This window comes from Phasianus colchicus, chromosome 2, assembly GCF_987193195.1.
Source record: "Phasianus colchicus chromosome 2, bPhaCol1.hap1.1, whole genome shotgun sequence".
In the NCBI taxonomy this organism is placed as follows: domain Eukaryota; kingdom Metazoa; phylum Chordata; class Aves; order Galliformes; family Phasianidae; genus Phasianus; species Phasianus colchicus.
This window is the reverse complement of record NC_143437.1, coordinates 90,828,312-90,853,173: the sequence shown is the minus strand read 5'-3', so window position 1 is coordinate 90,853,173 and position 24,862 is coordinate 90,828,312. Positions and strand designations below refer to the sequence as shown.

Genomic DNA, 24,862 nt, shown 5'->3' with positions numbered 1-24,862 from the left:
AACCTGCTGGGTCTTGCTGGCTTCTATCCATGCCCTGTGAGGATCTGAAGGTTGAGGTGGAGACCTTCCCAAGGGCCAGGCTGGTAGGTGGTGTCCATGGCACTTCTGGTGCGCTCTGATATGCAGGGTTCCTCCACAAGCATTCTGATGGAACCGTCAGACTTAAAATTATGCTTCTAAAGGAAAGATAGCACTCATGGCTGCATCTCATTTTTACACAGTGGTCAAATGGCTAACAAGTAACGAAGAAATGAGAGTTTACTTTAAGGCCCTTCTCACATGAGGCTGGTCCAAGCATTACTTTCTTATCTGGCCACTTTTCACACTGTTTTGAAAAATAAATATTATTTCACATGCTTTGGGCACAAGTAGATGCAATATTTCTCTGAACTCACAGAACTTCAAGTATGTGATATGTCCATTCATAACGAGAGGAAGAAAACAACCTGTGCAGCAGGTCCACATGATGCATAACTTTGCTGATAAGTGCCCAGGCAATCCATCCTCACTTTTCGAGAACTAATGTTAGTCTAGCTAATTTATGTTCCCCAGTCCTATCAGAACCACAGAACTATCAGAGTTGGATGGGACCTCTAAAGATCATCTAGTCCAGCACCCACGAATGTGGATTTCTGTCAGCCCATTGTGAGCTTAGACTTATTGTTTTCCATTAAAACATGTATTATAATTTTTTGAATAGCCAAAAGATACTAAACATAAAATTAATTGTATGGCATGTGTGATGTGCTTACTATATACATATAAACAGCTGATGTAAGTTATTAAAAAAATGTAAATGTGATCAGAAGGGATTACTAAATTTTAACTATTTGCTAAAACAGTTCTTCATCAATGTACAGGTGTCCATTTGAGATGTTGAGGCCGTGATGATCACAAAAAAGCAAGTCAAAAATCAAATGCATTGTTGTTGTTTATTCAGATGAGTGAAGCAGAGGTTAATGGGCAATTTGAATCGGTGTGTGAATCAGTGTTTAGTGAAGTTGAAGCTCAGGCAATGGATGCCCTTGACCTCCCTGGATGTTTCCGAACAAGAAGCCACAGTTACTTGCGTGCCATTCAGGCAGGCTATTCCCAAGATGATGAATGTATACCTGCGATGGCATCTTCCAACATCACCTCAACTATCAGGTCAACCACAGGTAAGCAAATCTACACTGTCCCTTCCACTCTCCTGCATGTAAAAATATGTAGTCTTTCGTAAAAGGATATGTGAAAATATACTCTTTCATAAGAGGATATTTGACACTGAAAATAACTTCCCTGTGTAGTGATGTCTGATACCAGCATTCTTTTTTTAAAAAAGTGTGGTATTGTGGCTGCGGCTTGGAATAAGCTCCTTCTGCGGAGGTTCCTGTGTGCATTATTCAGTGGAGATGAATTTCAGCTCAGACATAATTTGACCTCTATGTCATTATTTTCCAAGTACAAATACAAAATTGTATGTACAAAAACATCAATTGTGTATTGTTATATAACAACAAATACAAGGGAGATCAATTATAAAGATCTTAATTTAGGTCCTTACAGTACCAAAAGAAAAGTAGTACCAAAAGAAAAATAGAAGCAAGATTTTAAATATTTGGTCTAACCAACTTAGGGGCAGTTACCATACTTTAAAAAAGGCATAATCAGTTGTATCAATACACTGAATTATAAACATGATGTCTTCAGTAACCATTAGCATTTGTTGTATCATTCATTTTTAGAATCTTTAATATTCTTGTTGCAGCTTTCATCTTATTTGTTACTTAGCAAGAAGGATAGCTGTATTCATTTTAGAATATCAGTATTTAGTACAGGAAGACAAATGTTTGCACAGAAAGAAGAAAAATTACTAAAAAATCATAACAAATACTTATAATACATATTCTTTGCTAAGGAATTCCAAATTCACTTTTATGCTTCCAAATATGTTAGTGGCAGTTCCTAAACATGATATTGACCTTGCAACACACCATTAAATTGCAGTGCAGGCTGCTCATCTATGGAAGGTGAGAACATAGCTCAAAATGTGTCATGTAGAAATACTTTGGAAATTATTTGCTTGACACACGTTATATAACAGATTGTTAGGATGAAGTAAATTAAGGTTGAATTCCAGAAGTAGTATAAAATGTTATTTTATCTTCAGTATAGCATTTTAATTTCTGCATATAACTTTGCATAAAATCAGGAGCTGTGGCTTACAGTGATACCCCTAGGGACGTTTCTGTCCCTTGTTTAATAGAGATGCTATCATGATATAAAAGGAGACTTCACTGCTGCCCCAGAGACTAATGTTTCATCTTTGTCTTATAGTAATGTGCGATCATTTTGTGAAGAAACCTTCTATGGCAAGGGCAGTACTAAATACGTATTTTGATATCTGATTGTAGTTGCCGAGTCGGAATATTTTCAGAATTATTTTGGTTATCAAGATAATTGGTTTTCACCTGAGCTGCCTTGAATATATATGCTGGATAAGCCTAAAATTCTCAGCTGAAAAGAAATTATTCTCTCAGGAGTAACAAAGCTGAATAATAGAATATGTTTGGGAAGATAACTAGATTAGGCAATAAACATGTTTTCATCCTGGAGTTTTCATACTTATGAAAAATGTTTAGCATTGATTAGCAGTCTGCTGGCTAAATAATGAGGTATTGAAATCTATAACTTTCATTTCACTCATAGCTTTGTCTCATTTTGGGAATGACTTATCAGATGGATTTTCTTGCCCAAATATTTAATCTTTCTTATTTGTTGTGGTGAAGTGACATTGACATTGAGAAGCAAAAAAGATCTCAAAAATAAAGATGATTTGAGATGCATTCCCCTGCCAAAACTCTTTTGAAGCCTATGAACCGTATACAGTGGTTCTGTATTCAAATTATTATTTCTGTGCCACTGTCCTCAGCTTCCATGGTGAATAAATATTTGAATTACAAATATTTATCTGATCTAAAAGAAGAGTAAGGATTATGTGACTCACTATTAATTGAAATTTTCAGTTGCCAGATAAGTTCTTGTAAACTCTTCCATATTTCTCTCTCCACCCCTTGCTACATCAGAGGAAGATGCTTCATTTCCTATTATTACTATAGTTCAAAAAATCTCTTACTTCTCCACTCCTCTCTGAAACTTGTAAAAAAAGCAGTTGCCTGAAATATAAAAATGGCATTAGCAGATATTTAATGTTTATACGAGCTTCATTCAAATAAATGTCAAAAAGGTCAAAGTTTCGCATCGGCTTTCAATTCCAATTCAGCTTTTGAATTCTTAGGAAAATTACATTGCATTAATTCCTTTTTAGCTTCTGATGTTACAGACTCTTCTTGGCAAAGAAACTAAAGCAATTCCTTAGCAAATTGACAGGCAGTGCAATTTAATTATTCCTTGAAATTTTAGTGATATAGGTCATGACTGCCTCTTATCGCTGTTGTAAAGCAATCAAATCATAACACCCAGGCATAGAGAAAAATTAATTCATGTAACTAAAAACGTAAATCTAAAATAAAAATAATAACATTTGATCTATGAGTTCAATTATAAACCTATGGAATCTATATTTACAACATGCATTTTTTGAAAATTTTCCTAGATGTTTGAACAGCTTTCAGAAGGTGGAACGGTTGCAAGTGTAATGAATATCATGTGGGATGTTATTAGTGGGCTCTGTTGAGAATGTTTGCTAATAGATGGAAAAAGAATTACCGATAGCTCTTCTTAACAACTTTCCAGAGAAAATCAGATGGCTCATTGGTAGAATCAAATGCTGAGTACATAACTTTTCTGCAGACCCACATAATTTAGCTGTGTATAGAACTCTAAAGGAGCATGTGTGACAGGGCATAGGTCCTTCACTACCTGCTACACCTGTAAATGAACCAGACAAGTGACAGTGCGGTGGGGCAGCCAGTGCTGGAAGCATACTGGAAGCTGGAACCAGGCTCCATGTGACCCCTGCAGAGGCTCATCATATTTCTTTGTGATTAGAGCATTTCTGTCCATCCTGTCTCATTTTGTAAAGAGATAATGAACTCGATAAAAAATACTTCATGTTAAAAGCCCCAAATGACAGTATCTTTTCAGTCTCTGAACTGAATCCAGTCACAGCTGTCAGATGCACAGCTGAGAAAATACTGCTCCAGCTGCTTCTGCCTCCCACCTCATCCCTCCATCACAGACAACATCTAATTTCCTGAATGGGAGGCCACAAAGTGCAGGAGTCATCCTGACTACTACTGCCTTACATATTGCTCTTGCAAAACATGCTTCACTTTTCAGGAGTGTATAAAATCTGAATTGCTTTTCCAGATAGTACTAGCTCAGTTCCCTGCTGTGCAGGTATATTTGGATGGTCGTATGTCATTTTTAAGGCTCCTTACTGGTAATGCCTGGCTGGTGCAGCAGAGTGCTGTGGGGAGGTGCACAAGTGACCTGTAGGACCATGGGACGTGGTTTAAGGGACATGGCATAGTGAGAAAATATTGGTGGTGGGTGGATGGTTGGACTGGATGATTGTGGAAGTCTTTTCCGTTCTTGGCGATTCTATGACCAGAGACGTATCACCAGCTTGGTGCGTAAGTGAGTGCTAGCCATGTAGTCCTGTTGAGAATCAGAGCCTGCTTGCAGGGAGCAGTGCCACAGGGCACTTTATCCCATTTAGCAGTACCCTTTGCACTGAAAAGTAATTCAGATAGCATTGTACAACACTGGATTGTTGCAGGAAATCATGGCTAACAAGGAGATGTGGAAAATCTTAACTACTCTCTGTTTCCATTTCATCTGAGGAGGTCATCTTATTTTTGTTACATGACCTATATGCAGAGATAGTCCTGTATATGACATACTCTGTATGTTGTAGAATATTTCTGAATGTTTGCTCCATTTTTCCTGTGATTTTGTTTTGTTTTGCCATGAATGCTGAAATACTGAGTTGGAATAACACTGGAGCTACCAATTTGGATCTTCTGTAGTGAAACAGCACATGTTGAAATTCCAGTCAGAGGAGCAATTTCAGAGAGTAAATTGGAATTCACACCTCTGGCCATTCAGATGGACATCTTCAGCTCCAGATTTCTGGATATTGAGATGTGGAGGACATACTAAGTTTCTCCTGGTAGTGGTTTTATATATAGCATAAAGCACTTTCATCTTCATTGAGAGAGACACTGCATCTCTAACTCACTTCTCAGGAAGCCCATCTCCCAGGTGGGATATCTGCTCAGTGAGTATTGCTTTTATAGACAATGTGAGATGGCTTCAAAAGAAGACTCTATACATACTGTATATGCAGGAATTGAAGTGCTACAGTCAGTTAGGAAGTCTTACCCTAAGTGACCAGCACAATCCATTTCAATGACTTGCCTCATTTTTTTCAAAAATATAGCATTATAAAAACTTTTCTGACTATTTGTATATGTGCTCCCTCTCAGCTAATTCATGCTATTAAACCAGCTTTCTGAAGAGATGGCACTTTTGTGCATTTCACTGTTCTCAGCAAGTAGGACTCTGCTTGGCAATGAGTAAATGTAAGAGAATTCCACATTTACTGAACTACTGAGCAGTAATTCCAAAACCCAATTAATTCAAACAAGGTCACATTGCATGAGGGAGTTTTCAATTACAACTCATAGCATTGCTCAGAATGCCTGAGGAATTGCAGGTTTCTTTTCTCCTGGCTTAAAGCTATTTTCAGCTTCCCATTTTTGAAATAAGAGACTTCGCATGGTGAATTTTTATAATGCCTGTCTGATTTTGAGCCACAAAATGCTCATTGTCACTGAAGTGATTGCATAGTCACGTACCTACAAGCATACAGGCATGAGAATGTGATAATTCATTTAGAGGTTATATTGTTTCATAGCACTGTTGTTCCTACAGACCCCAAAAGGATGATTCTCTGGTTGCTATCTTAACACTAATGACAGTACTTACAGTTGTTTGGTTTTATTTCTCAAAGACATGCGGATACTGAATGCAGGCAAAAGCTCAAGTTATGGAGCTACTATATATGGCACTACTGCTGAGAATCCAACAAATGGCTGGAATGTCTTTCCTGTGAGGGAAGGCTGAGAAAGCTGGGACTGTATAGTCTGGAGGAGAAGAGGTTCAGGGGGGATCTTAAATACACTGATAAGTGTCTGAAGGTAGAGCGTAAAGAGGATGCAGCCAGTCTCTTTTCAGTGGCCTGGCGATGGGGCAAGAAACAATGGACATACAAATTGAAACACAGGAAGCTCCATTTGACTGTCAGGAAAGACTTTTGTCTGAAAATAACCAATTGCTGGAACAGGTTGCCCAGTAGACTGTGATGTCTCCCTTCCTAGAGATCTTCAAATGCTGCCTGGATGTGGTTCTGGGCATCCTGCTCTGGGAGTCTCTGCTTGAGCAGACATTGGGCCAGATGGATCCAGAGATCTTGGCCAATCTCAGCCAGCCTGTGATTCTATGGCACACTGCTTTTGACGGGGCAGTGATAGCTTACTGCAGTGCTGCTGCAGACATCATACTCTATCCTCAAGTAGTATCCATATATATTCAATTGCACTCTTCAGTTCCTACACTAAATTCATGCGTTTTTTATTTTTATTTTCTCAAGAATTAGATATTTCAGTCAGGTGACTGCTTAGATCTTCTTAACCTACTGCATTGTCTAGGAGAATCTAGCTAAATGGGGAAAAACGTGCATGAGTTATCATGTCTACAATTTCTGTTTTCTCTATACTGAGAACAGAAATAAATGCCGAGACTTAGGGATTGCAAAGGCGTCCTTTGCTAAGTGATTGCTTGCATTGGTGTCCACAAAAGGCATGTCTAAAACCACCCAAAACTGTAATTCCAAAAAAGATATAGAAGGCTGTTTTCTCAATTATAATCTGCTTGTTGACTTTGTTTAATTACTGTTGGGGCCTGATGGAATTATCTGGCACTCGAATTCTCTGCAGGAAATATACCATATATCTGTGGGAGCACTTGAGGATTCTCAGTTAATGCTTTGATGCTGTGCCAGCTTGTGCGCCTATACTGTGAGAATAAATCTTATACTAACAAAGAATGAGCCCAGTTGTACACTTGCATATGCACACATCATTTTCATTGCTCTGGGTGTATCTGGGAGAATAATTAGTCTTTAATTCTCTTAAATATATTGGAGTTCTGATGCTATGCTGGCACTGCTTTTAATAGCAACACTACATTGTGACTGTGGCCTAGGGAGTTGCTGAAATGAAGGTGATGCAAGGTCTTTGGTTTGAGAAGTTCAACAGCTTGGATGGCCAGGAAGCCGCTGCAACTCTTCCTAACTGTGGGATTTCCTGAGACTGGAGAAAGGCTGTGGCTAATCAGGGCTGTCTGGCCTCTTCAGGCTGATGGGGCATGAAAACAGTTAGAGAAGTGTCCAGCAGCTTTTTATAATTCTTGTTCTCCTTGGTACAGATGATCTGCAGAAGCAAAGATAAAAAATGAGGTCCCTGTCTTGCGTTTATGGTTAGTTTAAAAAATGTGTAATGACTGCTTTTCCCTTGCTCCTGCTGTTCTGCGATTGACATAATTCCTCCATAACCTATTAGATTTGCTAGACAGCTGGTTCTTCTTTTATTAAAAGGACACCCATGTCCCCTTTCTTGGCAGAATTTGGCTTCAAAGCTGTTCTATGGGATGAGTTTTAAAAGAGTTTTCTCAGCTTTGTTTTCTGAATGAGATTACAAGAGGAGGAAAAAAAAAAACACAGAGGAGTGGAAAAGAAACAAAAAAGTATCATGCAAGGACGGTGATTCACTTCTCAGCTTTTTGATGCTTTTCTGACATGATAGAAGCTAGCAGTGGCAGAGGTAAAGCTCAGCCCATCGATTTAGCTTGATGCTGGCAGGAGGTCTTGTCCTGTGTGCTTGTGCAGCTGGGGAAAGCCTGCAGGATGGGTGAGCCTTCACCAGCTGAAATATTCATACTGCTTCCTTTCACTTTCAGTAAAAGGAAAGGCAGGACCCTTCTCCTGGCCGCAATTCTCCTGCATACTTCAGTGAATGGAAAAAGACACCTCTAAGGAGTCTTCTCAGAAGCTTGACATATGTTCAGTCCTGGGTTTTAATAGATGCCTGTATGTCAGGAACCATAATGTTGATGTGCACTGGAAATATACTGTTTTCTGTGCTGGCTGTAGAGAGGTCGTTTTCAGTTCTGACATCTGAATTTTTACTAGCTGCATGTAATATTTCATCCATCAGAGGTTTTGGTCCATTAGTTAATTTAATTAAGCATAACTGTCTGGAATTTGACCAGACTGCTTGCTGACAAAATGGCCCTCAGCTTTGTTATGTTTTCAGTACAACAGGGATGCGAGCTGTGTTCTAGCTTCCTCACAGTACATATGGTCTTCCAAAAATCATTGTGCAGCCACCAGGGAGTTCCTCTCCTGTGGGTCCTAGTGAAGATACAAGGACTATTAAAGGCTGTGTGCAAAATAAAAGTAGAATCCCATTATGGCAGAGCAGGTCTTGTTCCTAGAAGGTCCCGCTTCTAGAATGTCCATTCACTAGTAATGCTGTTTACAAAAATGTATTTTCAGTCCTTTATGGAAGCAAGTTTGGTTGCTTTCACTACTTTTCCGTCTCATGGTAAGGGTCTTCTGATTAATTCTCACTGTTTATGAAAGTTCTTCTCTGAGGGATATTATTCCTAACTTGCAAAATTACCTTTTCCAGGAAAATAGAATCCTAAGGGGCAGGTGCCACCCAAATTCAGACAATCATGATGGCAGAAGCCAAGCAAGTTATTTGCTATTTAAATGATGTTACATCTATATTTGAGTGGAGTGATACAGAATTAAAAGATGGAAGTTTTACTTCCAACAAAATCTCTGTTTTCTTCATATGAAAATCCACCCGGGATGCTTGCACACTTCTGTTAACCCTTCAGAAACTCCCATCCTCTATTTTGATCTCCCTGAAATGGAGTCTGATCAAAGCTTGTATAGAATTCTCCATTTCTGTACATGGAATTTTGTTCAGATTTGGATCTACCCTGGAAGAGTGATTTGTAAATTGATATTTGATAACATTACTTAAGGATCACTGAAAATAAAGTTGCTAAAACTGGTGATGTTCCTAGGGCATAAGCACAAGAACTTGCCTCTGACCAGACAATTTAGCTGAATAATGGAGGATCTGGCTCTAGATCAAGTAATTTAAATATAGATGCTTTAATGCAAATTAGTTGTCTGAGTTCCCATGTCAGTAAATTCAGCTTCATTTCAAAGATAATGGGTGGTGCCATTTGAGATACCCACATAGGACCTACGAGAGAACTGCTTTTTTCTGGACAAGCAGCTGCGTGCTAGGCAGAAAGATCTAGGACATCTAAAAAAGTATCTGATACCTTTGTTTAGGTGAGTTTGACTAAGAAGGAATACAGTCAAAGTACCCCTACCTACACAGAGGTGTCTTACACTTACCTAATACCATAGTATTAGCTCTGTACTTCTGTACACTGTAAATGAAGTATTAAAGAATGTGGAAGGGGCAAAGCTTAGTGTCAGTATATAGCCCATTAAAATATATGCACTGGAAGGTACAATTTAAACAAACTTCAGTGCACTCTGAGAAGCTCACTGTAGATCCTTAAAGGCAACTAGAGGACATCCAGAAAGGTCTGGGGAACAGATTGAATTTGAAGCGAGTAACCTATCACTTGGCTTTTTGAGTCTGTGAATGCAATATCAAGGGCATATCAATGAGTCATCGCTTTTTATATGCATTTCTTTTTTCTTATATTAAATACAAATGAACCTTCTGCGATTGTTCTGTGTCCAGAAAAAAATACGTGTATTTCCACTCTTAGTCTCTTTCCCTCAATAGAAAAAAACATAAAATTTCAGTTATAAAAATTCATCCCACCTAATACATATATCTAAAATGTAGCTGTCAAAGGCGGTCGCATTAATGTCCTATTATAGTCAATGAAATGTGATTTATCCCCTTTAAGATTGGTATCTCTTATGAGATAAGCTGTCCTCTGGATGTTCCTATTTCTCCCTGTCGCCTATGAAAATAGTCTGCAATGATGGTATAGTATGGCTAGCTAACTTTCAGACATCTCAAGTAAAAGTAAGACCTATTTACATTGCCTCATTGGGTAAAATTAAAGATTAATCCTGATCCCATTGAAAACAGGAATAACTGACTTACGGAGAGCCACACTCCGACTTCAGAGTTGAGAGCTCAAAACCCAGCAACAATATTTGCTGCACCTAAATACAGAACCAGCAGCCTGCAAGTAGCTTTATGAGTATTTTTTTCAATACTGGTACCAGCTCCATCTGTAAATCGGGTAAAATGATTTCTTGATTTGACAGTTGCCTGTATTGTTGCCAGTCTCAAAAGTGAGCTGTGGGACTGTGTCCAGACTTGCAGATCTCTGTGGATTAAAATAATCATTTAAAGTCGTTCATTTATCTTTAATTGCAATATGATGTAATCATTTAAATTCTTTAACGCAGGACCATTATCATAACACGATGTTATAATTATTCTACAGTGCAACACTTCCTTAAGGTTAACTGAGCAAATTGTTTTTCTCATATTACTCATTTTGGAATTCCTTACTGAAAGCTAATGAAAATCACAAGCACAGAGCTACTGTAAGAATGGGAATAGAAATATACAAACAATATACAAACAAAACCAGCGATAAGCCTACCTAACATATCCGTGAGTGCATTTCAGGAGGCTGCTGGAAATTATTTGACTTGAGTGATAAAGGTTCGTGGGAGGTCAAGTAAAGAGACTTTTTTTAAAGTATAAAATGGCAGCAATATTGGTTTGATTCTGTTCCACTCTAAAATGTTTACAAAATGTTTATTGCTTTCGATGTGAAACAGTAACCCTGTAACAGCAGCTTTTAGTTTTTGGAGCTCTTTTCTCTCTTTGTGTCTCACTGTTTTCATGAAGTGACATGCAGTCGATATTTCTGAAAAGCCTTACATGCATTCTGTAAAGTAAATAGAGTATAGTTCAAGTGTATTTTTCCTTCCTGCAACTGAAAATCTGAGATTATGCTTTTTAATGCAACTTCAGTATTTCAGAGGCACATAGGAACTGTTCAGAAGAGCAAAACAGCTGTCAGCACTTTGCTTTGCCATCTACAGGATGCTGGTTAGGCTATAATTTCTCACTAATTAACTGATCTAAAATAGAACCCTTTGTAACTAGTACATCAGCAATCCATGAGATTTGTGTTGTCCACATCTCTTTTAACGCTGGCAAAGCCTTACAGTTTCTGACCTTGATGTCTTGTTTGATTTGCATTTCTGTTTTGAAACTAACATTAATTACTCTGTCAAAACAGATTTTATCGTTTATGTAACATGGGCTTCCTACAGACTTAAGTTTCCTCAATATGGAGATAATGACTTATGCACTGAATGGCTTGATTACAGTAATTCTTTTTATACTGTTCTCTGCCAAGGTCTAACTGGGAGATTGCAGATTGTTTTCAGACTCCAGCTTTTTCCAAATTTAGTGGTCACATTTCCACTTAATTGTTGCTTTCAGATAGATGTACAGAACTTAAGCCTAAAAGGATCTACTATGATAATTGAGTCTAACCTAATGTACACACGGATTTATAAAGATATCTCATCCAGGAATTTTGCCCTACCCTGGTAAATTCTGATTGGGGTTTTGTGTCAAACAAATAATTTCTTTTTTTTTTGCAGTGCTGTATAGGTTCTATTTTGCAGAGACAGTTCAGAAACAGATACTGCTTAAAAACAGAATTTTGTATGAGATTCGTATGATAGCAATGTCTCTGTGACGTGTCATCTTAAAAAGCACATTAAAAAAAAAGTCATATCTTAGAAGCTCAAATCTTGCCTCATCAACAATACGTTATCATCAAGGACCAGATCCCAAGTTTGTGTGAATTGGTCTGATTCCACTGACTTAAGTAACAGCTTTGGCAGGGCTAAACAGCATGGTCTTAAACTGCAATCAATTTAAAAACTATGGAAATACAGAGGGTTTGTTTTTAATACTTCCATGGAGCTTCAAAGGGACCGTGGGCCAAACTACTACTAGTTGCTATGCAGTAGCAAGGAGCAAGGAAGTCAGACTTGGCCAGACCCTTGGTGGAGGCAAATTCCATGCAACCTTGCTTCAGCAGCTCATAGGGGAGCAGATGAGATGAAGCTCCCACCTTTCCAATTAATGCAGGCACCAGAAGAGAAGAGACATTATGTCCCAGTGTGTAGCAGAATCCTGCCAGCACTTTGATGGGTAAAGAAGAGTTGTCTGGAGTTTATCTCACCCAGTTAGGCATTTCAGAATTAGAGTCCTGATCTGAGCTGGTTGTCCCTGCTTCCTTTATAACTGATGTTAGAAAAAAAAAAAAAAAAAAGCAGGCATAGGGTGAATCATTTCCTGGTTAAAAGTAATAGTAAAACATTTAGGATGCAAGTAGAATTGTCCCCAGAACAGAGATCAGACAACTAACTTGCTCTGTCTTTTAAATGGTTAATGTGAGCTGAGATGGATTCCACTCAATAGTTCTCAAATACTGACTGTGTCTTGAAGGTATGATAAAACCAATTGCTACTATAAAATCCCACTTAAAAAATTGACACAGGATAAATGCAGCACTTTGCTCCCATGGACTATGGCAACATGAGACCATCATATTGAGACATGATAGCAAGAGACCATGATAACTGAACATCTGAATTTAGTGTCTGAAAAATATGCAGGTTTACCTAAACATAATACATATAAAATGATTCATCAGGGATAAGAAGTTAGGTAGTTGGCACCTAGATGGGTTATGTTCTTAAATAAATTGCAGCCTATCATATAAACTGTGCTGATAAAACTCATCTGGGTGTAAGCAGTCTGTCCAAGAAAGTATCTTATAAAAATATCATTGTATTGCTGTTTCTCACTGTTTAATCTGAAAAGCAAGAAACAGATTCTTTACAGGTATCCAAGCATTAAAAATATTTTCTCTCCACTAGGAGTAAAGATACCTGGTTCCTATACTGACTAGGGTTTACTGTGGAGGGCAGAACAGGAAAAGAGGACAAGTGGGAAGATTCAGTAACAACTAAAGTAACCATCTGATTTTGTTTGAGAGACATTAACCACAGATTAGATTGAAATTATCAATTTATTTTAAAACAAAATTCTCTCTTGAATTTCAAGCACAGTATGACATTTGTAAGTTTTAATCACTATTTTTACAAAGCTTGAATCTCCTTACAGTTCAAAAAACTACTCTCATAACCTTGCAAATGGAGAGACTCTTGAACATGAAAAGCCCTCAGAAGTGGCAGGATCATTCACTAGCAAAGCAACAAGCAGAAATGTGCATCTTTCCAGAGAGCAGCAAAGAGAAGAGCTGGAGGATTGTACAAGAATGGGATGTGTCTTCCTTAACTGCCCTACGCTTACATGCAGCCATTGTTTCAATTTAAGTATTAAGTGGCTGTTTGAGTACTATTTTGGAGGACTGGCATTTACGTTCAGATAGCATTGCATGGTAATGGAGCAAAACATTTATTTCTGAGTAGAGCCCGAGCACATCTTGCTCTGATATTGAAAAGATAAAGCAAGTCCAAATCAAAGATGCATGTCTTTTAAGCGACCAGCGATGGCACAGATCTAAAATAGCTGTCTGGATCCAAACAGACTAATTTATATTAACCTTTGCCCTTTATTCCAGCTGATCTCTTTTTCTTAAAATTAAGGAGCCAGAAGCCACAAATGACAAAACTAAGCATTTCTAAATCATCTCATTTTGAGTGAACTTTAAAGGTACAACTAATCAAGGAAGAAACCCCTTTCTAGCACTTCAGAGTTTAAATTTAGGAAAAAACAGATGTGCTTTGTAAAAATTATACTGTTGTGCTTGACACCACATTCTTTTAATTATGTTTCTCATTGGAGAACAGTGTATAACGGGAGCTGACCATAGTCACATATAAAGGTGCATCTCAGCATCCTCTCTTTTCAGTTGGGACTTAATCTTGACTTGCATGGATTAGTGGAAAAAACATCAAAGTGTTCGTTCTCTTAGTGAGAAATAAATTTGTTCAGTGGATAAGGGGACACCTTTTCTCAGAAGTCCCTTTTGATTTCTTAATGGTCTTGAAATGTTCATCATTCTTGGAGAAGTAACTGTTATACAACCACAAGTATCTTTATATTTTAGGATTAGATGTGAGGTCTTGCTGACTATGAGGGCACACAATGAAGAGACTTCAGGGCATTTCAAGAAAGGACAATAGCTGGGTTTGTGAAAACCTTTTGCTAGAAAAGTGTTCGGAGTAGTCAAAAGGCTATCTGACAGCTGAGTAATCTTTTCATGCATGGTCAGATTTAGTTGCATGCTTTCATTACAAGAACTCTTTTTTTTTCTCTTCTGAAACTATTTCAGGGCTATCATTCACCTTCTCTGTGTGAAGGAGGAGACCTAGCATCAGCGTGGGATCCCCCATGGCATTCCCCTTGGAGAGGCCCAGGCTGCCTGCAGCAGTGTGCCCTGGGGAGCTCTGCCTCCAGGGCAGCTCCGTGCTCCCTGCAGAGCAATTATCCTCCTTCTGAATAAACCTCCTTACAAAACAGAAAATCCAGTTTACTCCTGCCGTGTGTCATAAGGGACAACTGTTCCCTTTAATTGATGGTGCTTTCATGTAAATTCATCATCCAGTTAACTTTGTGATCTCAGCCTAAATAATGTTATTTTGACTAAGTGCTTAGTGGTTATATTGATTTGTGACAACCCCTCAGGTGATTATATCTGGTAAATGGACCAACAGTGGTGATTTATTAAAAGGCTGCCTTTCGAAAGGTGTTCTGAATGTCACCTACAGCCACTGATATTTCATCAGACACGTCAAGTCTCTACTTCTGCCTTTTGTCTCAGAATCTCTACGGATAACCTGAAGTTATATCTGAACTAAATGATTTTACTCATTTTGTTTCTAATACAAGATGTGTTTGCACTGAAATATGGACTGAGAAACTGACTTATTTCTATGGCTGTAGCAACAGCAACCTAACACAGGTTTAGTCAAATGCAGTGCAGATTCAGCAGGATATTCTGCTTTCAGGTGTATCAGCTAAATGAAAACTTCAAGTTAGTTAAGAATTATCAGGAAATTGGTTTTCATCTCCATTTTTTCTGGCCCACTATGCAACAGCACAGAAACATTTTGTTTTCTCTCCATTTGTCTAGCATTGTACATAAAGGAAAATCCAGTGGAGCTGATTGCGCCTCTTTATATTGAAATCAAGCAAGTGCCTGAACAGTTAGTGCTTTGGTTCAGATGGGAGCCTGGAATATCCTTACAATTAGACTTAGAAGAATGTTTTTGACCATTTTTGTCATTTTTGTTGACAATTGTTAGCTAACAGATGGAGACAGACTGTATCTTCTGATCTCCAAAAATAATTTTTCCTGCTTTATTAAACAAGGCAAAAAAATAAATTCTGCTTTCTATATTAAGACAGCCTTTGAATACAACAGGAAGGAAAATTCAATTTCTTTCTCATAACTCCTTCTGTGTTTAGTTTAAATGCTAAAAAGATATGTTTTGTGCCGTGTACTCTTTTTATCTTTGCATTTCAGAGCAGCTGCAGATATTACAAATTGATTAACAGTGTAGCAGAATGGTGCTGCTTTCCTTTGCTCAAGCCTCATTCCTCAGCAGCAGGATTGGTGAAATATCAGCAGGGTCCACCAAGCCTACTCAGAAAATAGTGATAAAAAGTAACAAAATCAGCAATCTCAGGTCAGGTTCTGTGAGCCGCAGATTATCCAGGATTGATGTTTTCCAGGATTGATGTGTGTCAAAATACAAAGCGCTGCTTAAACTGTTGTCCACAACTGAAATCGGTCTAAAGTCATACAGAAGCGTTCTGCCCTCCTGCTTCCCCATTCTCATGCTGTATTTCTTCCCCAGCTGTTGTGCTGGCCCTGACTCCCAGTTTGTCCCTGTGTGACTGGAGACAAGCATCCTTCATTTCCATCTTCATTATTTCACTTTGGTTTTCTGCCTCAGTTCTCCAGATGGACTTAGGTACTGCGCTCAGTGCTGGGATGGATACTGTGGTGTTTGTAGGCTGGTGGACCAAAACATCAAGCAGGCTTCATGTGCTTACTTCCAACTAATAACCACTAAGGCCAATAAAATTTGCAAAGTTGCAGATCATGCAAAGCTGACAGGAGCTCCTCTCCCTCAGCATAAGAAAGGGATGAGGAATGAAAAGGAATTTCCTTTCCTACTAAGAAAAGGAATTGTTTTTATTTTTTTTTTAATGTATAGTATATGGTGCTTTTGATGCCAGAAGCAGATCCCAAAAGACACTAGAGGATAACAGAAACACTCACTGATGTAATAATTAATCGTAAATTTAAAAAAAAAAAAAATTGAAAGTGACATAAAATTTCATGTTTCAGACTGTTAGACAACTATTTATTAGAGGCATAAGAACAGGCATGACCAGTATCCTATGGAGTAGTAGGCTACTTATCCCCTGCAGCACTCTCCTCATTTATTAGTTATCCCTTAAGCCAGTAACACATACCCAGTTTATCTAAGACCAGTCTTGGTCACATTATTAATCTGAGTTATCTCATTTACTTCTCTGGGATCACTTGAGTGATTGAAACAAATAGAATTTGGTGTTAAGATTTGCCTTGCAAATTCACGCCTCCATCCCCTTACCTGATTTTGTTAGTCTCCAATTAGTCCCAGACTTCTGTGACTCTGAAACTATTGTTTCAGATACGAACTCATTAACAGTGCAGAGATGGATTTTTTTATTCCTTTCTCAATATTTGATCTCAATGAAGAAATTAAAATTAGAAAATAATCAGATTTCTTTCTGCCATATTTAACAGTGAATATGTATGCAGTTTCTTCACAGACTTTCAGACTTTCAAATAATTTTCTTTTTAAAAAATATAAATAAAAGTTAAGTAGCTATGAAGGGTTGCACACAACTTTAACATTTTTCACATTGATGTTAATTAGACAGAAGAGAGATAAGCAGCAGGGATACATTTCCTTGTGATGTTTCAGTATCACATTCACCATATGTTTCACTATTCTGCTATTCTTTTCAATGAAGACAGTTGGTAAAAAAACTGTAAACTAGTTATAACAGTGACAATTTGTCTTATGCTACAGATAAAAATAAATTCTATATCTGGATTTCCCTGAACCATTTCATCCCATTTTCTCTGTTTCTAACAGTTCACAGCATTCTGAATATTTGCATCTACATTTGCAAGGGGAAGTGAGGGAACAGTATTACGGCAACTCACTTAGTGGAAACATTACTTAGAGGCACTGCTTATGCTCATAAGACACTGTTTTAATTTCTTGACTTAACAGCCTCTCCCTTCTTTCATGAGCTTTCTGTATTCCCTAAAGTGGCTGAAAAATATTGGATTTTTCCTTCTTCTTAACTGCTGGTTACAAAACTGACAGGAGATAAGATTTGCGATAGGACAATAAAACTGCACTTCAAAAACACACACCATCCCTGAAACTGAAGAGCTTACTCTCACTGGTAGAACAATTTAGCTCAGAGCAAGACTCTCTTTAAATCTCTACCAGAATTGAGCTGCATCAGTAGTAATTCAATACGTGCTTCAGATGAAGGTTTTCACTTCTTAGTTCTGCCTCACTCTCTTTTATTTATGATCACCATTTTATTTACTATTATCGAGAATCAAAATTTCAGAGCAGCTTTCTGTAGGCTCAGTTTTTCGCATGCTTGCCTGGTGATTCAGGCTCAGCAGTCCCAGGTACTAACAAATTCCTAAAGCTGCCTCTCCCCTCCAGAGAGCTGCAGAGTAGCTTCCTGTTCCAGCACGACTGGAAAGGTGCTGCTTCTGACTTCACTGCTCATCAGCTCATGACTGCATAGCAGGAACATTTTTAGGATCCCTGTTGGACTCAATTAACCGCAATTCCAAGGTTAACTAAGTAATCCTTGCAACGTCCAGTGCATTTAATGACATCTGAAAAAGGCAAACCTTTTTGTTAAATCATTCTTTATATTGATCTCTGTGTACATGCAACATCGGATTTTTTTATATGGGGAAAGGTAATAATTTTCTTTCCTGTAATTATATGGGATGTGAACTGGGCTTGATTTTCCTGTGCAGGAATGTGGGGAAAAAAAGCAAATTACAATGCAATTTTGTACCAGTCACTAATTTTATGAATTCTATGATTGTATGTGCTTTGCAGTAAAAATGCTTTTATCACAGAAATGCTTATACTAGTACAAAAACAGTATAGTGGGCTTAGACAATAAGATACCATAGGGCTTTGAGCAACCTGGCCTAGTGGGAGGTATCCCTGCCTATAGCAGGGAGGTTGGAACTAGATGGTCCTAAAAAAATTTCAAAGATTTTGTAAGAAGGGCAATACTCTCTGAATCCTGCATCCTGTATAGCTCCCTTGAATTCCTTATGGGCCCTTCTACTTCAAGACAGGATCCACACAAAAGCGGTTTCAGATCTGCTCTGCTCATCGCACTAAAATTCTTAGTTCTGCTCATGTGCATCCAGTTCTCTCAGTGTTTCAGACTAATTTTTATACCTGCCTCTCCATATTCTCTGCATTTAAATCTATCCTTCTTCAATGTACATTCTAAGGATTTAAGGCTTACTGCAGGATAACAAATAGAATGTCACTGCTTTGGGTGTTATTTATATTTATTTGTTGTTGTGTAAGTATCTGGTAGCTTTTCAGATACTATGAAAATGTTTACATGTCTGAGTTTTCTTCAAATCGTGAATATTTTTAAAAGACAGGGTTCTTGTCCAACTAGACAATGCTACTGGAAGTACTTATAGATGAGTAAGTGTGGCATGAGGTAGAAGTTTCTGTTTGTTCCACTGTCTTGCCATTACTTTCTTAATGCACTGTATCAATAACAGGGTCACAGTTCAGATTGAGAATAGGAAAAAACCTCTCCTTTTATTTCTCTCATCAGTTTTATCCATTGGGGAGCCACCTCGACAGCACCACAGGTCCCTGCCCAACCCAGCCTTGGGGGTCAGACAGATACACGCATCCTCACTCCCTTTCATCTTCTCTGTGATGGGAGTCCCATTGCCACCTGGTTGAAATGAAATGTTGCTATGGATACATGTCTGACTAAACAGTGAAGTTCACCAGGAGCACTACGTTGCACTGTCTTCAGTAGAATAACCTTAGTGTTACGGTGAAAATGTTGTGAATTTTCCATCTGGTTAATCCTGATTTCTTCTCCTGCCCCCCTTCCTGCCCCCAACCCCTCCTTTTTTTTTCCTTTTGTTCTTTCCATAGCTGTAACTTACACAAGTTACAAAAAAACCCCACCACCGGTACCCCCGCGTACCACATCCAAGCCACTGATCTCAGTGACGGCCCAGAGCAGCACAGAGTCCACCCAGGATGCGTACCACGACAGCCGGGCGCAGCGGATGTCCCCTTGGCCCCAGGATGGGCGAGGGATGTACAACTCCACAGACAGCTTGGACAGCAACAAGGCCATGAACCTCGCCTTGGAGACTGCAGCTGCCCAGCGCCACGTGTCGGAGAGTGCCTCCATCCGAACCAGCGACAAGGCCATCCTGGTGACTAAGGCAGAGGAGTTCCTCAAGAGCCGGCGTTCCTCCATAGGGATCCAGGTAGCCTATCATTAATATCTGTTCGGTGATGAATTGCTTGCCTTCTTCCTCTAAGTAGCATAGAATGAGTCATTCAGCTTCACCGGCTCTAATAATCTAACAAACAACCTCTGGCTGCTCGGCGTTAATTGTAATTCACATCATGGCAAAGTGGCTGTGCAGGGAAGTCTTCAGCTGATATGCTGTACCTGGAAGAAAATGAATGAATAAATCTTTAGGGAGGTTACCTGTCATTAGCACTTGATATGAAAATTATACTGCAGAGCTACAGGTGAACAGCATGTTCATCTCCTTCCCTCCATGAATTCAGTCCTTTTTATAGAATTATGTTCGCTTTAAAATGCTTCACTGTATTTTTTCCATTATATTTCACTTTTGACCTTGGAAAATGTGTGATGCTGCTGGAACTTAATTCTATCTACCACTCTCCTTTTAGTAACAGGTGTTCTGCCGGGGAGAGGGTACCAAGTAAAAAAAAGAAACTTACTGATATATTTACAGCAAAGGCCTGGGTGCCTTGTGAGGAACACACATCAGTAAGGACAGCCTCTGAGTATTCTTCCATTTGTCCATCACATAATCACACCTTGCAAAATGTCTGTCAGGCTATGGAAAGTTCAGCCATGCGATGCTGTATCCAGCGAATGAAAAGATTCTCAGTGCAGATTTTGCATGGTATGTCTTCTATTAAATGGAGAGCACTGGATAGATCATAATGCATGGATAGATCAGTTTATTAAAACACCTAGGAATTATGAATTAGTAATAAAAAACAAAGTTGAAGTTGACAAAAAATCAGTTGAGACACAGGAGTGGATGGAAATTTGGGCTTCTACTCTGCTCTTAATTTTAAATATGCGAACATCCCCTTTTAAATCATTTCACTTTTGCCTTAAGACTCTCTACTTTAGTGAGATCAACTGTAGCAGAAATGCCATGTGTTTTGGCATACTTAGAGATATTGCCTAGATATGGAGAGGGAGATAGTCTGTGTAATTAAGCCCAGTGAGTGACTGTTCATCTACAAAGAAGTGTATAAGAAATAATTATTATTTTCTTAAAAAGTAGAGATTCCATTTCCAATAATTTAATGATGAAATCAGAGAAAAATATTTGGCTTAAGCAATCCATAGCTACTGATTGAAGGTTAATATCACAGTGCAGTATAATTTCACTGCTCCAGAACATATTAGACAGACAGGAATACCTAGGCTTTGTCAGCAAGCAGCTTGCCCATTTCTCAACATAAAAGCATTAACTTTCATGCAGAATTCAATTTAAAAGCAATGGTAAAATATGCAGATGACTACTTTTTAAATGTTTTACAAAGTAATTAGTGTATAGTAAATTGTTTGGAGAAGGGGCTTAGAAGATAATGGAGAAAAGATGAAAAGAGCAGCAAGTCCTTTTTAGTAACTTTTACTCCCTGACCTGAAGCTTACTCTTCAGAAGGGAATTGTATCTAGTGTTCTTCTTATCTCTTCTTTACAGCAGCTGTGTGCAGCAGCGATACTTAACAATATTGTGCCTTGCTTCAGTCAGTCCTGGTATTTCAACAATTAATTCTAGAACTTTGATCACATCCTTTCATCCTGTTTCTTACTGCAGGTGATGACCAATAATTTTCACCCGGCTCCAGCTCTCCTTGTTTTTTGGTGTGTTTAATAACAGGTGCATGTAGCCTGCAAAAACATTTGTGCAATAATCTACATGGAGGCAGCGGATCTTCTGTATCAGTTGTCATCTGAGGCCTGGCCCATAATTCTGGTCCTCAGATGTGCACACCGAAACAGTCAAGCATCTTAGAAGGATGAGCTGTTATCTTGTGTTATCTTGTGAGAAGTACAGATTGTTTGGTTGCTGCATTAGAGAAGGTTAAAATTGTGACGTTAGTCTTAACACAGCATCCCAGTACTATATTTTAGTTTAGGGTTGCTTGGTTTGTTTGTTTGGTTGTTTTTTTTTGTTTGTTTCTTTTTTTGTTTTGTTTTTTTTTTTGTCTTGCAGTAAGTTTCAAACTTCACATTGGTGTGAAAAATACGTTTCTGCAGCATGTCTAAGCAGAAAATGCATTTTGTCATATTATTGTTGCTTAGTGTGAATAAAAACACGGGGTAGTGCACCTGCATTGCAAACTACATAAATAGTAATTTATGTCCCCAAAATACAGCTAAACTATTTCTTCTAGACTTCTGCATCAAAGAACCTCAGAAAAGGATGTTTTTTATTTGCATATTTCCTTGATTGACTAAATGACTTGTTTTCTCATTAGCATGCCATGCCAGGGTGATGCATTTGATTTGCATTTATTTGCATTAATTATTTTGCTATCAGGGTGATTAATTTGTGGATTTTTTTGATGTTTCATTCCTTTAACACATTAATGTTAGAATGCTTGCCAATAGAACTTCACACAGTAAAAGCAAGGCACAAAGAATGACCGGTGCTGCATGTGGCATTGCTTCAGACCCAGCCTCGGGCTGCTGTGTCCTTGGGATATGTGCTCTGCATAGTGTGCATGTCATGAACAGAAGTCCTTTTATAAAGTCCCGGTGTACTACGCAGGTGCCATAGGATTGGAATGTACATGCTCAGGGAGCCCAACTCACGAGGAAAGCATTGGACTTACTATAAATTGACAGAAGCATCCAGTTTTCAAGGACAAAGAAAACACAGCCATTGTAACCCATCTCATGGGATGTTAGCCCTATCCCAGATGAGAATTTTGCACAACAAAAAGCTTCAGAAACAAAGCTGTTTCAAAAAAACATTTTTTAATTATTTTTTTAACTACCATATTTAAATAAATTAAATATTCTCAGATACATCAGCCGGAATTTGAGAAAAACTGACAATTCTCTAATTGAAGCAAATTGCAAATTACTGATGCTGGGATTAAAAGTATAGTTGACATTCTGAAAAATATATATACAATAAAGAATTAAATTCTAGTAATACTAGTAACTGTAATCTTCATACCTGTCTTCTGTCATGACAGCTGAATCTACTTCTCTAAGTATTTGAATTAAAGTGCAGGGTAGAGATTGCCCAGAGTAACCAGCAAGTCCAGAGCAAGGTTTTTACTGATACATATTTTTAGGGATTATTCTTCACTCTTTAGCATACCCTTGTATTTATGCTAATGATTCATATTCAAAAAATGCTCTAGCTATAGATCATTTCAGATTAAAAGCATTAGGGTTGTACAAGGGGTGCTCCGAAAGTAATGCCTCCAGTTTTATCATGTTGACCCATGGCATCAGAGGTCGATGTTGGTGTTATGGCAGTAGGGGATGAACCTTCCCACCAGTATTCCAGTACATTTTGTTGCCATGTGACAGATAGCAGCAGAGGAGCAGTCTGGCAGAATGGCGTCTAACGACAAAGTGCATACAAAAGAAAAGTGTGAGATTGAAGTCAGATGGCCATGCAGATTTTAATGAGAATGTCATACAGGCTATGGTTCAAAGCTGAAGAAAAAGCATAAAATGCACAGCTAATGGTGGGGACAATGTTGAAGAACAGTGTTTTGTAGCTGAGAATTTGCTCTATCAGACAGTCTAATTCTGTTCTTGATATCTGTTGTAGTTTCAGTGGAAATAAATAGGAGGCATTGCTTTCAGAGCCACCTAAGTAAAATCCATGAGAAAACATCAGGAAATCACTTTCTATTTCAAATATTTCAAAATATGCCTTCTTTTGTTTCTTCTCTATTTAAGAGATGTCAGGACTTCTCCAAATAATCAAAACCATGCAAGTAGACAGTATGGGAATAAATCTTGTAAGTGTGGAGACAAGTTCAGCCTGGTCAAGCGTTTGGTGGCCCTGCATGTAGCAGGGGTGTTGATCATTGTGTTCCTTTTCAACCAGGCCTTTCTATGATTCTATGATTCTGTGATGTTTGTGTAGATGAGCTGTAATGGTAGAGAATGGACTCCGTTATCTTCATTTATTATCAGAGATCGCTCTTCAAAGTATCTGGGGTGATGGGTGTTGTTTTTTTCCCTTCAATTTTCTTTATTAACAAGTTCTTATAAATCAAAGCTTTATTCTGTAGAATTAGTGCAACAATTAGCCATCTAATTTTTTTGGTGTCATAAGGTAGTCTGCATTATAATATTAGATAATTTTCTATATAAATATAAGTTTATATATAGATAAATAAATTATGTCAATACCATCTTCTATTAATATCTTTGTTTAAGAAGTACTAAAGCCCCAAACTAAAATTTCCCCTTAAGGCATAACATTCTACATGTACTTGGCACTCTTACAGAGAAGAGCATCTACATTTTCTTCGTATAGTTTAGGTTATAAAATTCTTGCTCGTGCTCTTCTGCCATGTACACATATCAATCAAAAGAAATATTCCCATTATTTCACCTGTCTTTGAATCATAAACGATCCAAAGTTTTAGAGGTTATCCTAAATTGTTGAGATCCTCTTAAAATACTTGCCAGACTTTTGTGGAAGATAAGTGTGTGAAGTCCTGGGCTTGCAGAAAGTAATGAAAGTTTTGGTAGCACATCCATGGTAAGGGGCCATAACTTGGCATTTGAAGTTAAAGACTTTGGTCTTAAGTTTAAAGACCCATGTATATATATGAGTCAGAATTGACAGGCTTATTCCATTAGTGGATTTCCCAGCCAGTGGTTGCATTTTAACATCCTCATTTTTAAAAAGCTTAGCAGTTCAAGTTGTAGTTAAAAAAACGGCTGTGGTTATTTTAAAGTTATCTTTGTGTTTACTTTTTTCACAGATTAGTGTTGCTCATTTGTTTTAACTGCCACGTAACACAATGAGACATTCTAAGTGGAGAAGGCTGAGAATGCCACCTTCCAACACATTTGTTGGTTCAGAACAATTTGCCAGAAAGTATTAAATGCACCAAAAAAAATTATGAGTAATCACTGTTGTGTGCATTACTCTGTTGTTACTATCTCATCTTGGTTTGACACGAATCCCATTTCTAAACTCTGACATGCATTTTTAGCACAAAGTGCTTTCTTAAAAGAGCTGTAGAAGTTTTCAGCCTGTTGTACAATATTATTGTGTAGTTAGCACTTAACTGTTTTGTGCAAGGTATTTGACTTGCCCAGATATTCTGCTGGGAAATACTGGAATAGCAGAATGGGTCTTTGTAGTAAGACAAAAAATCACATAAGCATGTAAACATAGG

The 24,862-nt window shown here is 38.1% G+C and overlaps 1 protein-coding gene across 17 annotated transcripts in view; it reads left to right on the top strand.

The window, feature by feature from the left end:
- Positions 1-24,862, top strand: part of DLGAP2 (DLG associated protein 2) — a 453,855-nt gene that overhangs the window by 402,362 nt on the left and 26,631 nt on the right. For all 17 annotated transcript variants that reach the window (XM_090136327.1, XM_090136320.1, XM_090136322.1 and 14 more), the window contains 2 exons: positions 941-1,160; positions 19,340-19,683. In XM_090136327.1, coding sequence (XP_089992453.1) covers positions 941-1,160; positions 19,340-19,683 — 564 coding nt within the window. The remainder of the gene's footprint in view (positions 1-940; positions 1,161-19,339; positions 19,684-24,862) is intronic.